Raw genomic sequence first — 15,156 nt, 5'->3', positions numbered from 1 at the left:
CAGCAGAAGGCCTTGAATGCATTGAAACTGGTATGATTCCTCTACTCAGTGTGGTAGAGAAGTAAGAGATATGGTAATCCCACACAGTACAAACCTGTGAACTCCAGCCTCCTAACCTTGGGAAATGGCCACAGAATCTGTGACTACAGACACCCATTAGACACCCTCCACCCCTTACTGGCAGGAACTAGAGGGTGTGGAGCAATCACACAGGAGCCTGTGATTCCAACTCACTTCCACATCATAGACAGCCACAGAAGCTTATTTACTCAGGCCTGATGCACGCCAGGAAGAGATTTAGGCCCGTAGTAGAAACTGATTGCTTTGGTACCATGTACTTTGCTTTTGAATTATATGTTAATTTAGTTTAGATAAGTCCTTCAGCAATTATCCATGTACCAGTTCATCTTTCACCTAGGATAACTTAATATTGTGAATACATTTTTCCTTAACTATGTATTACACAAAAAAGCAATTATGTAAGTAATTTTCCAAACTGTCTAGTGAGAAATTTAGGCATTTATGCATGAAAGAAAAGCACTTTCTTGAATAGCACATTTATAGACTTTAGACTTCTTTGTGCAGTTGGTATGCTTTCTGAATGTTCTCCTCAGAAATGCTGGATAAATGGAGGCAAGGCAGATTAAACACACTTTAAAATTTTAATGGACATAGTGCACTTTTATGTCATCTATTCTGCTCAGTAGAGGATGCATATAGGCCATATTTTTAGAGGTGAAAATCAGCACCGCTTCAATGAAATCAGTGGAACTATGCTGATGTACAGCAGCTGGGGATATGACCATTGTCTGTCATCAGTAATTAGTCAACACCATTGCAATGCCTTTGTTGCATCCTTTTGTAGCTACAGCGTAACATAATTCTGACTGAGCAGCCAAGAAAAAACATTTACTCATTTCTTCACCATTCACAGCCTAAATCAGTGTGCGAACTGTGATTAGTATTATGGGATCAATTTTCAGAAGTGTGGTTGAAATACAAAATTTATATTAGTAGTTCAGTTGCTGATTCACATCTGAGTTATCAGCATATCTAACCATTAGATTGAGGGCACAAATCAAGAAGATAGGTTCATATGATCGGATTTGCACTGATGATTCAATTCAGGTACAAAAACAAGGTCACAAATTTTGTGAAATCAAAATTGTGACCACAAAAGAAAGTAGAGTCTCATCTTAGCTGAAAATACAATAGGTAGAATGAACAATGTTTGAAACAGATATATGTAAATGTTTGGCCCCCATTTTCATGTCTTACATCTTAACTGTGATTATTAAATTCACAAAATACATGCACTGTAGAACTAAAAGATATATTATATAGATTTCAGATTGTTCTGGTCTAAATTTTCAAAAATGACTACCAATTTTGTATGCCTTTGTATTTTTGGTGCTGAACTTGAGACACCTTAAAGCAGTGGTCCCCAAACTTTTGAGGGTCACGCCCCTGTTACCCCTGTCTGTTATCCCCTGCCTCCCCAGGGCCGTGGCTGAAGGGATGTGGGGCAAGGACATGGATAAAGGGGCTGAGACAGGGGTTCATTTGGGGCAGGGAGTGGAGCCAGGAATGGAGCCAGGCACAGAGCCGGGAATGTTGCTGCAGGCGGGACTAGAGCACAGCTGGGAGCAGGAAGGGGCTGGATGGCACTCCCTCCCCATCCCCCCCCCCATGGGGGCTGGCCTGGGCCCTGCTATTACCAGGGCCAGCTCCAGGGTTTTTGCCGCCCCAAGCAGCAAAAAGAGGAGATAAAAAACAAAAAAAAAGCCGCAATCACGATCAGCTGTAGCCCCACCACTTCAGAATTTGGCTGCAAGTCCTTCGTTCTGAGAGGGAGTGAGGGACCCGCCACCAAAGAGCTGGACATGCCGCCTCTCTCCGTTAGCCGCCCCAAACACCTGCTTGCTGGGCTGGTGCCTGGAGCTGGCCCTGACTGTGGCTCCCTAAAGGTTTATGCCCCACAGTTTGGGGACCTTGCCTTAAAAGGACCTGAAAATATGCTCCCATTATGATGTCTTAAACTGGGCACCCAAAGTCATAGTTTTGAAAATGTGTCCATTCAGTTTTGTTCTCATACATCAGACTAAGATTTAGTCATGGGTATATTTAGTAAAAGTCATGGACAAGTCACTGGCAATAAACAAAAAATCATGGTCCATGACCTGTCCCTGACTTTTATTATAAGTACCCATTACTAAATCCCTGCTGCTGGGCCTCACTGCTCTGAGGCCCCTAGAGACCACTCTCTGGATGGCTTCCAGGACCACCTCCGGGGCCACTGTTTCAGCTGCCCCCAGGACTGCTGCTGCTAGGGCAGTCCCTGGAACCACCTCTGGGACTGATGCTTGGGCACTTCCCAGGGCTGCTGCTCGGGTGGTTCCCGAAGCAGCCTTGAGACCACTGCTGCTGGGGCAGTCTCCAGGGCCAACCACTCTGGCCACTATTGGAGTGCTACCTGGGACAGCCCAAGCAGCATCTGGTGCAGCTGGCCCTGAGGCTGCTCCAGCAGCGGCTGGTATGGCTGGCCCTTGGGCCAGCTGCTCACGCACCCCTTGGCCTGCCACACCAGCTACTGCAGCTGCGGAAGTCACAGAAGTTGTGGAAAGTCATGGAATGTGGATAGTATTTCTTATATAGACTACTTCATTAAAATCTATTTAAATTCAATTAAGAATATAAACATGAAGACTGTCATAGCTGTTGGAGTTGCATATGTGGGTCACTGTTAGAGCTGACTGAAAATTTTTCATAAAAACTTTTTTTCCATCAAAAAAGCGCCAGTTCATTACAACTGAAATATATTTTGTGGAAACGTGATTAGATTAAAATTTCATCTAGAAAGTTTCTCAGGTCCACACTGGAATTTTAGGACCCAGCCCAAGAAAATTCTGTTTCATGAAGAATTTCAAAAGATCTCTTTTGAGGGTTTTTACCTGGATCACACAAAGTCTTTCAGATTGTCTCTTAAAATTTTGTAGCCTTTGCTGAAAGAATTAAAGGGCAACCAGTTACAGCCCAGTGCATGTCACATTGGATTTCTAACTGTATCCAGCTCTGCTATGATCTAGCAAAAGTTTCTCCTCCGAGGATAATAGTCCATTCCACTAGAGCTCAGTCCACTTTATCAGCCTTCTGGATTAACATAGCTGTTGTGACCATGCTGCTGTTTTACAAATGTCCATCTGGATGCATTTTTTCCAGATACTACGCTATCACTCAAGCTTCCTGGGATGACACCTACTTTGGAAAATCAGTGCTACGTTCTCTCCAAGTAATCCAAAGACCCACCACCTGTAAGGAAACTGCTGATGAATCACTTAAAGTGGGATATATATTTGCACAATCGCTTGAAGGAGAAAGAACAGTTACTTACCTGTACAGTAACTGTTCTTCGAGATGTATTGTGCACATAGGGACGTGATCATTCCCCTCTGTTCGACATTGGTGAGGCCTCATCTGGAGTACTTTGTCCAGTTTTGGTCCCCACACTACAAGAAGGATGTGGAAAAATTGGAAAGAGTCCAGCGGAGGGCAACAAAAATGATTAGGGGCCTGGAGCACATGACTTATGAGAAGAGGCTGAGGGTACTGGGATTGTTTAGTCTGCAGAAGAGAAGAATGAGGGGGGATTTGATAGCTACTTTCAACCAGCTGAAAGGGGGTTCCAAAGAGGATGGATTTAGACTGTTCTCAGTGGTACCTGATGACAGAACAAGGAGTAATGGTCTCAAGTTGCAGTGGGAGAGGTTTAGGTTGGATATTAGGAAAAACTTTTTCACTACGAGGGTGGTGAAGCACTGTAATGGGTTACCTTTTTCACTAGGAGGGTGGTAGAATCTCCTTCCTTAGAGGTTTTTAAGGTCAGGCTTGACAAAGCCCTGGCTGGGATGATTTAGTTGGGAATTGGTCCTGCTTTGAGCAGGGGGTTGGACTAGATGACCTCCTGAGGTCCCTTCCAACCCTAATATTCTATGATTCCGGATCCTTCCACTTTCCCTGCTACTATGGGTATTAATTAGATGGTGGTGGGAAGGAACAAAGAGGGAGGCAGTGGCATCCATGCCTTTCTGTATCCTCAGCTCCATGCATGAGGATCAAGGCCGCCCAGAGGATTGTGGGGGCCTGGGGTCTTCGGCGGCGGGGGGACCCCACTTCAGCGGTAATTTGGTGGCGGGGGGCCCTTCCACTCCGGGACCCGCCACCGAAGTGCCCCGAAGACCCATGACGGGGACCCCCCACCGCCGAATTGCCGCGGAAGCAGGACCCATGGCAGAAGTGCAGCCACGTCTTCTGCAGTAATTCTCCGGTGGGGCGTCCTTCCGCTCCAGGGCGGAAGGACCCTCTGCCGGCAAAGACCGGAAGCGGAAGAAGCTCCGGGGGCCTGAGCCCGATGAGAGTTTTCCAGGCCCCCTGCAGCGAGTGAAGGACCCTGCTCCAGGGCCTCCGAAAAACTCTCGTGGGGGGCCCCTGCAGGACCCGGTGCCTGGGGCAAATTGCCCCTCTTGCCCCCCCCACCCTGAGCAGCCCTGATGAGGATAGTTGGGGCACATAGTGGTACTTTTGGCAAAAGTCTCCAACTCAAATGCATTGGGTGCATATATACCTACAGTGGAATGTATATGTGTACAACACATCTCAATGAACAGTAATTACTGTACAAGTAAAAGTAATCAATTTTGACTCTCTGGAGAGGCAGAAACCCTCATTAATAAGCATATGAGGTGCCTTTCTTGTGAGATACCTCCAGTAAATTCACTGTGTGTAAGTCCTTTTCAAAAAAGGACCTTAAAGGTCAGAGATGTGAGGCATAAAATGTTTCTCTTTGACTACTTCATGTGCCTGCATCAGACCTGGGTCCATCTGACTCCCCTGGGATGTTAGCCTGTGATACTGAGAAGAGCCCTGCTGAGCCTGGCATCTGATAGCTTCAGGGCTCCATCTACTTACCCTTCAACTTCCAGGTGTACTGGTAGGATTGTTCCTGTTAGAGTGCTGAGAGAAAGGATTGTCGTTCAGCCTTGAAGAATAGAGTTCCTCAAAAGACTTCTGCAAGAAAGAGGTCAAAATTGCCTCTCCACTTACAATCTAAGGAGACTCCACAGCCCAAAATGTGTACTGGAGGAGTTTCAACAGTACCAACTATCAGGTACCATTCACTGAGGATACATTCTCCATGATCACTACCAAGACTACAACTGCTGAGGTACTCTGTGTGTCTGCATCAGCTGCTACCTCATTTCAGCAGCAATAACTGTCTCAGTACATCAGTACTAATTACTTCAGCTCCTGCTACTTCTCCTGCACTATACTTTAACCCCAGGGTTCACAGCCCTGTCTACCTTGGTACCAATGGGGTCCATGGTATTGAAGGACTTCCAGGTCACTGAAGAACCTGAATCCCTGCTTTCAGTAGGGCTTCACATTCCACTAGTATATGGGCCCACTGTCACAACAGTACCAAACTTTTCTCAAGCACTGTGTTGTGGGGTTACAATTTAGTACCTCTGTCTCTGCAGCCTTTCTTTTGGAATAGACTTTTTTTATTCCTCTTCCTACTCCCAACAAAGGGATCTTCTCTCACCTATTCCTCTAAAGCCCCTTCTGAGTTTTATGGGTCGGAGAGGAGTCTGGGGGTCTCCTACAGATCTAAACAGCAGATGTATGGAGTTATCATCATAGAATATTAGGGTTGGAAGGGACCTCAGGAGGTCATCTAGTCCAACCCCCTGCTCAAAGCAGGACCAATCCCCAGATTTTTAACCTACTTCCCCAAATGGCCCCTCAAGGATTGAGCTCACAACCCTGGGTTTAGCAGGCCAATGCTCAAACCACTGAGCTATCCCGTGCCCTGGTATCCTTTCTGTTGGGCCCCTACTCTCTTTCCTTTATAATATTCCTGGGTGGCTGTACTGGAGCCTCTGAGGTTGTTATCATGAGCAGCATAGAGACTGAAAACAGTGCAGCCTCAAGCATTTTCTTTGTGATACTCGGCCTCCAGAGAAAGTCTCTGAGGAAGAACAAGAACTCTGAGATGAGGACACAGAGCTAAATATTTCTACTCAAATTATTGCCTCATACCCATGGAGAATGGAGGCCAATTTTGCATCTGAAAGTGCTAAGTACCTGTATTTGCCAGATAACGTTTAGAATGGTCACCTTAGCATCCATAATACCGTGACTAGATGCAGAAGATTGGTTTATGGCCCTCAAACTGTAGGATGCCTGTTTTCATATCGCCATGTGTTTGGTACACAAGAAATTTCTGACATTTCTGGTCAATCAAAACCACTTCTAGTACAGAGTTCCACCCTTTGGCCTTTCTATAGCATTGACGTAATTTACCACAGTCATAGCAGTAGTAGCTACTTAAGTAGCACACTTAAGGAGACCGGGAATAATGGTCTGTTGATATCTGGATGACTGGCTCATCAGAGACAAGTCTTGCCAAAAAGTTCAGAGTTCCATTTACAGCATTTTTTGGCTATTCATGTCCTTCAGCATAAAAGTCAACAGAGAAGTCTGTTTTTGACACCAACGCAATTCATAGAGTTTATAGGGGTCATTTTAGATCTAAGGGAAGTCTATACTGGAGGTAGAGGTTTAACTTCCAGCTCAGGTAGACATAACGTGAACTAGCTCCAATTGAGCCTGTTCTGTTGTTCCCACTGTCACAGCTACACTTGTGTTTTTAACGTGCTAGCCCAGTTAGATTCAGTGTGGGTATGTCTGCCCGAGCTGGAAATTACACCTCCAGCTCCATTTGAGACATACCTTAAAACCAGCCAGAGTTTACCTACCTCAGGACATGTCCAAGATTATATCCATTATCTTCTCACAGCTTCAGGGAAATCCTTGAATAACCATATGAGCTTGTCTGAGCTTTCTAGGACACATGCCACCTACACTTTTATCACTTTACATGCCAGACTACATCTATGCTGCATGCAGAGCTGGCTAAAATTAGTGTACATTCCAAGCAGGCACATTTTAGACATGCCTCTGATGGTTCTGCAACATTTTGTCTCTCACCAAGTTGGTGGAAGGGACCCCAACAAGGTATGCATAGGAGTTTCTTCCCCCTACTCCTCCTAACCAAAACTATAGCGATGGACCCTTCGCTCCTGGATTAGGGACTCCCAAGAAGACACACTCACAAATGAATATTCTAGAGCTCAGAGCATCTCATCAAGCTTCCCTGGAGTTCTTCCTTCTAATACAATGACTGTCCATTCAGATCATGACAGATGGCACAACTGCCATGTTTTACATAAACAGGCAGGTAAGGGCTCAATCATCTCCTTTGTACTGAGAAGCAGTTCAGTTACTGAATTAACGTATTCAGCATCAGCTGTCACTTGCAGCAGTTCATCTTCTATATCTGCAGAATATGCTGGTGGACAGTTTGAGCAGACACTTTTCATCAGAACACAAATGGACAATTCACGATTCAGTTGATTTTCGAGGAAAGGGGTCATTCACCAATATACTTTTTGTGACAAGGAGAAACAAGAAATGTTTGTTATTCTAGCAGTTGTGGTACTCAAACTGGTGAAATTGTTGAGACATCCTCTGAAACTACTTTTGCTATTCTCAGACCTGTTGTCCCAGAATGGAGGAGCCATCCTGCATTTCAGCTCATGCTCCCTACATCTAACAGCATGATTTCTGGATGGAAGTTGTCAAACTGCCTGTAGTGGCTCAACAGCATGAGTACCAACCTCACGGTAGACATTTATGAAGCAGGAGACAAACCCCAAAATGGTTGTAAGTTCTATACTTAGGTTTCACCAACCGTTTATCAAGTGAGAATTCTTCAAACACCATAACAGCCTTAACATGGAGAAACAGTCAGTCTCCTTGGGTACTCCAGTTTGTTTCACCATCCACGTAAGCTTACCTGTTTGATAGATTGTGCTTTACACCAAAGAGCAACATTCAGATTACTCCCAATCCCCCCCAAAAAATCACTACACTGAGACAAACTAATTCATGCACACAGCAATGCATGGCCACATTTTCAAATTCAGAATTGCACCGTCACTTTTATTTAGTCTTTAGAGTCTAAATAGTCTTTAGAGTCTTTGATATTTGGAAATAATTTATATGTTTTAGATGCAGACAGCAGCCTGTGTAGATACACATATTCAGGCCAGCTATCCAAATGACTTCTTGTGCCAAATAAGACCTTTCTGTAAGATAAAAAATGTATAGTATTCTGTCATAACTAGAAAAAGACAGTTACCTTTTCTGTAACTGATGTTTGTTAAGATGTGTTGCGCATATCCATTCCATATTAGATGTGTGACAATCAGTGGTGGAGGAACCCCCACCAGGTCATTACAGGTCCCTGTGCACAAGGTGATCCAGCTGGAAATCCTCTGCGAGGACACCGGGTGACCCTTCATCCTATCTGCTATAGCAATGAAGAGTTGAGTCGATTTTCGGAAAGGCATGGTACATTCTATGTAGAAAGCCAAGGCCCCCCGGATGTCCAGGGCGTGAAGATGCCTCTTCTCACTGGTCTTGTGCAGTTTGGGACAGAATACTGGGAAGATGATGTTCTGATTCATATGGAAGGTGGAAACAACCTTTGGGAGGAAGGCCATGTGGGACCACAACTGAATCTTATCTTTGTAGAAGACCATGTACAGAGGTTCTGAGGTCAAGGCTTTAATTTCAGAGACCTGTCTTTCTGGCATCACTGCTATCAGGAACGCGTCCTTCCATGACAGATGGGAAGGAAGCAGGACTCCAGAGGTCAAAGGGCGGGCCAGTGAACCTAGAGAGGACCAAGTTAAGATCCCACTGCAGAACAGGAAGCTGTACCTGAAGGAAGAGTTTCTCAAGCCCTCTCAAGATTCTGACACCATGGGAAAACACCATCTGTCCTTGGATTGGCAGGTGAAAAGCAGAGATGGCCACTAGATACACTCTAATGGAAGAATGTGCCAGGCCCTGATTCCTCAAATAGAGCAGGTACTCCAGGACATCCTGTATGGAAGACCATGAGGGAGAGATGCTGTGCTTGGACATCCAGCAGGAAAACCTTGTTTGGAAGCTCATACTACAGTTGTCTCTTTTTGTCTTCTCAGTGAATAACATATACCAACGTACATTCCCTTATACTCAAGCATGGGGACCCAAAGTTGGGGCAATAAATAAGATAGAGGGGGTGTCTAATTACATTTTGATAAATAAAAGGGAATTTAAATGGGTCTGGAGGAAGTCTACGTTTGTATAGCTTTCGCTGTCAGGGGCATCAAGAGAAGGTTTAAATTCTATGTTAACTAAAGATCCCTCTAAACTTTCTTAGACCCAGTTCTGAATTTGAAAATTTGGCCATGCATTGCTGTGTGCATGAATTAGTTTGTCTCAGTATAGTGAGCAATTTTACATATTTAGGCATAACAATGCAAGTCAGACTAGGTTTTCAATATTAATATTATTTCAGTATGTCTCAATACACAAAATAAATGTTAGTTCTTCAAAGACGAGCCAAATTCTGAATGAAAAATTCAGGTATTCTCTCTGCTTGAGAATCTTTATATTAATTCTTGTAGAACTCAAGTTTATCATGTTATTTTATGAGGAATATGTCAGAGCCTGCAGTGTTCCAGAGACAAATAGTAATTAATTAATCTGTGATCCACTTTACTGATAACATAATAGTGAAAACTAAATTTCAGCTAGTTTAGGCATCTTTTCCTTTCTTGTGGTACTAATTATAGGATTTAAAATGTATAACACTTTTCACTCCATAGAGCCATTTTACATACCAGGAATTGGAGATTATCTCACCAGGGTAATATATATTCATATTTAGCAATGGAATTTCATTCATTCTAATAGACGAGGAAACCAGTATTTTTAATATCAGGAGGTAGCTGTGTTAGTCTGTATCCACAAAAACAACAAGGAGTCCGGTAGCACCTTAAATACCAACAGATTTATTTGGGCATAAGCTTTTGTGGGTAAAAAGCCTCACTTTTTCAGATGCAATGCCTTCAGGTATTTTTAATATAACTGTTTGAAATGAATTATCAGAAGTAAATATCCTCCTCCTTTTTTAACTAAATAGCTTATATCCTTGTCTTTGAACTAAATAGCTTATATACTTCTCTTTGGTGATAATGTGATACAAAAACTTAGTTTCTTTCCATTCTTGATGGACCGTCTGTCTGACCAACTAATCAGTTATAGAGCCCCTTTCCTGGACTTGAGGAGAGAGGGCTCTGTGACTAATTAGTTGGACAGACAGATGGAGACTTAGTCTAATGCAGGGGTGTGCAAACCTTTTGGCCTGAGGGCCACATCTAGGTATGGAAATTGTATGGTGGGTCATGAATGCTCATGAAATTGGAGTTGGGGTGCAGGAGGGGGTGAGGGCTCTGGGATGGGGCCAGAAATGAATTCAGAGTGTGGTAGGGGGCTCCGGGCTGGGGTAGGGGGTTGGGGTACAGGAGAGGGGTCAGGACTGGGACAGGGGGTTGGGGCATGGGAAGGGGTCAGGGCTGGGGCAGGAGGTTGGGGCACAGAAAGGGATCAGGGGTGCAGGCTCTGGGCGGCGCTTACCTCAAGCAGCTCCTGGAAGCAGTGGCATCTTCCCCCTCCGGCTCTTATGCGGAGGTGCGGCCAGGTGGCTTTGCGCACTCCTCTGTCCTCAGACACCGCCCCTGCAGCTCCCATTCACTGCAGTTCCTGGCCAATGGGAGCTTCAGGGGTAGTGCTTGGGGAAGGGCAGCACACGGTGCCCCCTAAACAGAGGGGGGGGCATGCTGCTCCTTCCGGGAGCAGGGCCAGTGCTACCATTAAGGTAAACTAGGCGGTTGCCTAGGGCACCGAGATTTGGGGGTGCCAAGAAGCGGTGCCCCCAATTTTTTTTACAGTGTTCCTCCCCGAGCGCGCAGTCGCTGCTCCACTTCTCCCGCCTCCCAGGCTTGCAGTACCAATCAGCTGTTTGGTGCCGCAAGCCTGGGAGGAGAATTAGAGCAGGGGCGGCATGCTCAGGGAGGAGGCAGAGCAGAAGTGAGCTGGGGTGGGGAGGTGCCGCACGGCTCTGGGAGTGGGGGGAAGCTGCTGCAGGGAGGGTGCTTCAGGGCAGGGGGGGAGCTGCCACGGGTGGGCACCTTAGGGCGGAGGGGAGGGCAGGGAGCTGTCACAGGGCTGCGGGAGGGGGTACAGGGTGGAAGTTTTGCCTAGGGCGCGAAACTTCCTTGCACCGGCCCTGTCCGGGAGCCTCAGCACTTGTGCAGAGAGCAGCCTCTGACCCCACTCCCCAGCAGAAACTTGAGGACCGATTTTAAACTGACTGGAGGGCCAGATGTGGCCCATCAGTGGGCCATAATTTTCCCACCCGTAGTCTAATGGCTCCTGTGGACGCAACGGGAGAGCTTATAAATTCTGCACCAGAAAGAAAGGCTCCCTTTTCTCTCTTGGGATTAGAGTAGTATGAGATTTGGGGGCCTTGTTTTGGGCATTATGCCAGTTGCCTTTTGGGGGCTGGGAAGAAATATTTTTCCTCACTGCCAGTTTAGCCAGAGTGGTGTGGGTTTTTTCACCTTCCTTGCAGCAATCCCAACACCTAGAGGGTATGTTAGGCTGTAAAATTCATTTTGTTGCAACTTGGCAGGTGCTTAGTGCAGGAAGTCATTCAGTAGGAGGTCCAGTTCCCTGATAAACTGGAAATAGATTAGTAGGAAGCACCTCCTAAAGAATTAATGGGGTTAGGGCCTCTAATCTCTGAAGACAATCCCCTCTTTCCGACCTACCCCCAATTAACCCTTCTACAGGTGGAAGGTGATGGGGATCAGCAATGGTGCGGGAACAGGTTGTCAAGATGGAGGGCTGACGGCAGCTTCTCCACCAGGTGGTACAGATTACAAAGGAAGGATGACTTGCACTGGATGAATTATTGAGATATGTTACTTAATGAAGGCTAGTTAAACCACAATCATGGTGTCTTGTCTGTCTTCCTGTGGGGCCTGGGACAAAAACTTTCAGGCCTTTATTATGCTTCATAAAGAAACAAACAAAAAAGAAAAGGAAAACAAAAAAGGGGGCAGAGAGAGAAAATTTATCCATTCCCATCCTTCTTTTGCAGGTCACTTTTAGCAGACCAAGCTAACTGATGTTACATGAAAACATCTGTTCATGTATATAACTACATTTTGCAATTTAGAACTTTTGTTTTATTTTTACATTTCATTTTGTCTTATGGGAAAAATCCTAATGACTGTATTATAGTGTCTCTTCAAAAAGGTGTTTGATTATTGCAGAATATATTCTAATAGAAAATTAAAATGCCAAATGATATGTTATATCTATAAACAAATTCCCTTAATGTAAGTACTTGCCAAGAAATACTGTGTTTTGAGGCATTATTTTGGTTGTATGCTCTTTATTGATATTGTATAATGCCAGGCAAGTTTGAATAATAACTTCTTATTTTGCAAGGGAGAAAGTATTCATACAGCTACCAATTCATATGTTCACAATAAGGCAAAGACAATTGTTCTTTAATATCTCAAAGGCATTTTATCAGTTTGTTCAGGCTCAAAATGTGGCTCTCGCTTTTAAATGCAATAATTCAATGAGAATATCCTTTATAAAAATATCTTTATCTTTCTGTAAAACCAAACAAAGAAAATAAAAATGAAAACTGCTACCAATTTCGGTATGATCCAGCTGAAATACATTGTATAAAAATCTTGACAGTGTCCCTTTAAAAGAGGCTCTTGCATACATGGGACATTCATGTTGTTCCAATATTTTGTTTACAGACTGAAGAATTTGCCATTCACTTTTACTAAGCTTAAAGAACTTGCAGCTTTGTGGCTCTCTGATAACCAGGTAATAACTTTTAATGTATGTCTTTTTATTAGTAGTAAGGAGCATGATATCTTGGTAAGGGCCATAGATAAAACCTATGTTTTAACAGACTATTGTTAGATTTATGAAGCTTTTAGTCCCAGCAGTTTCCATGTCCTCTGTATTAGCTACACTTCGAGATATATGTTCTGCTGAATGTTCTGGTATTAATTGGGAAAGTTCACCTTTGAGGGATTTACTGCTTTCATCAGGTGGGATTGTACGTCCTGACCAAATTTAATAAGTTAAGGCCAAGAATATTCACAGAGGACTCTAGTGAATGAGATCACTCGTGGCCCATGTTGGGACCCAAGGACCCAAGGATTTTATATTGGGCATATTCTCTGTCTTTTGTATCCCTTAATCCTTCTGTGCCTCCATTCTTGTCTTCTGGCTCCCCATTCCCTATCTATTCCTGTTTTTGTTTACTCCTTCTCTCCCCCCTTTTTACCTCTTCATGTAGAAGAGAGATTCTTCCATTAACTTTTACACATGAGGCTCTCATTTGGTGTTTTGCTATCTTTCTATGCTTTTAAATTATCAATGACAACTCTTTAATTCTTGCTAATAGAAAGTAAACATAGTAAGTAGAACTAGGATAAGCGTCTTAAGTCCCATTGTCAAAACTGACTTAGGCATTTAGTAGCCTAACTTCCATTGATTTTCATCTTCTTAGTGATGAGGGAATGTAGGCACTTCTGAACATTTTAATCCTCGTCTAAAATGGGGAAGGTGGGAGTCACAAAAATTCATGAAGAGTTTTTTTTCCTTGGTTTTCTTCTAAATAAAGGTGTCATTAGAAAAGTTTCCAACCAGAGCCAATAATATTTCAAGTGTTCTAGGTTTAATCTTCAGCTGGTGGATATCAGCATAGCTCTGTTGAAGTCAACGGAATTATGTAGATTTACATCGTCTGAAATTCTGGTGTTCTGTGCATCTACCTTTTTTTTTTCTTTTTAAAAAAGCCCCAAAATTACAACTTCTCAATTTTTTTGCTTTTGCCACAGCCAAGCCATGACGAGCAACCCACCTTAGGCCCAGATCCTACAAATATTTATGCATTATTTGTGCATTTAAAGTTAAGAACTTTAATAAGTTTTTGCAGGATCAGAGTCTTATTATTTGTCTATAGCATGAAAATCTGTAACTAACACGAGACTACTGATCCCAGAGTTGCAGAAATATGTTGGTCAAGTCCTAAGTGCCAAATCTTGTAGTCTTCACTTGGCCCCTATATTCCTACATTCTTTGAATAGCCTAAACTTCCACTAAAGTCCATTTGAATTTGGGGTATGTAAAGAATGCACAAAAAGGGTCCTCAGTCCTTCTTTAGAGAAAACTTTCATCAATTTCTGTTGGAGTTTCTTGAATGCTCGTATATTTGGTCCAATGTTAAAATGTTAACAGTCATCTTTATATGTTAATACTGTCTGTATTTTAGGGCTTTATTGTTAAACTAATTGTGCAGCCAGCATTGGTGCTCAATATAACAATCAACCAATTTACAATCTGTAGATTAAGACCTATCAACCACTAGAAATGTTCATAGAAAAAGGAATTTACAGTTTTAGGCATTTAAACTTTTACTCTAAAGGGGAAAGAACTTACTTTTCACAAGAAGTAAATATTCAATGTAGCTGAAAGTGATACTTCCATTATTGCAATAACTTCAATAACCTCTTCTTTTTTTCTCTAGAATTGTACACTTATTGCAGATAACTGTTGCTTCTTGAATTCAGGTCTGATCAGTATAATTTTGCATGGTCCAAACTTCCTATCACTGTAAACTAATCCATACTGTTTGTGTACAAAAGCCACTGAGACCCTGATCCTGCAACTGCCTCTAAAGGTATGTCTACACTGCAGTGTAAGCCCATGCTCGAGCTGGGCTGAAGCCTAACCCTCCTTGTGTCGACACTGCAATTGAACTAACACAGGGCTCAGACCTATGCTCTTGGGACCCTGCAGGACTGGATGGTCTGAGTTCAAGTTAAGCCAGAACCCAGGGTCTGAGCTCTATTGCTTAATTGCAGTGTAGAGACAGCTCCGCTTGACTCAGATTCCAAGAGTCAGCTGGAAGTATCCCACAATTCCACAGGATAACTTCCTTAGTCCTCTCTATCCCAGCAATCTACATTCCACTCTGTTGAAAATGGAAGCCACCCCCACTTTGCCAACAGCAACATCTCAGATCAGCATTAACCCATTCTCTTTTGATCACCAATCTGCAAGCATACTATCAGAGAGCCTCCTGGGTTTGCAATGGAGAGT

At 43.7% G+C, this 15,156-nt stretch overlaps 1 protein-coding gene across 13 annotated transcripts in view; it reads left to right on the top strand.

Moving 5' to 3' along the window:
• The window catches only part of LRRC7 (leucine rich repeat containing 7), a 369,343-nt gene that overhangs the window by 263,645 nt on the left and 90,542 nt on the right, over positions 1 to 15,156 (top strand). For all 13 annotated transcript variants that reach the window (XM_030571824.1, XM_030571822.1, XM_030571820.1 and 10 more), the window contains one exon: positions 12,798 to 12,867. In XM_030571824.1, coding sequence (XP_030427684.1) covers positions 12,798 to 12,867 — 70 coding nt within the window. The remainder of the gene's footprint in view (positions 1 to 12,797; positions 12,868 to 15,156) is intronic.

The sequence above is a fragment of the Gopherus evgoodei genome, chromosome 8 (assembly GCF_007399415.2).
Source record: "Gopherus evgoodei ecotype Sinaloan lineage chromosome 8, rGopEvg1_v1.p, whole genome shotgun sequence".
In the NCBI taxonomy this organism is placed as follows: Eukaryota; Metazoa; Chordata; order Testudines; family Testudinidae; genus Gopherus; species Gopherus evgoodei.
Note: the sequence above shows the minus strand (reverse complement) of the source record. Positions and strands in the feature narration are given on the sequence as shown.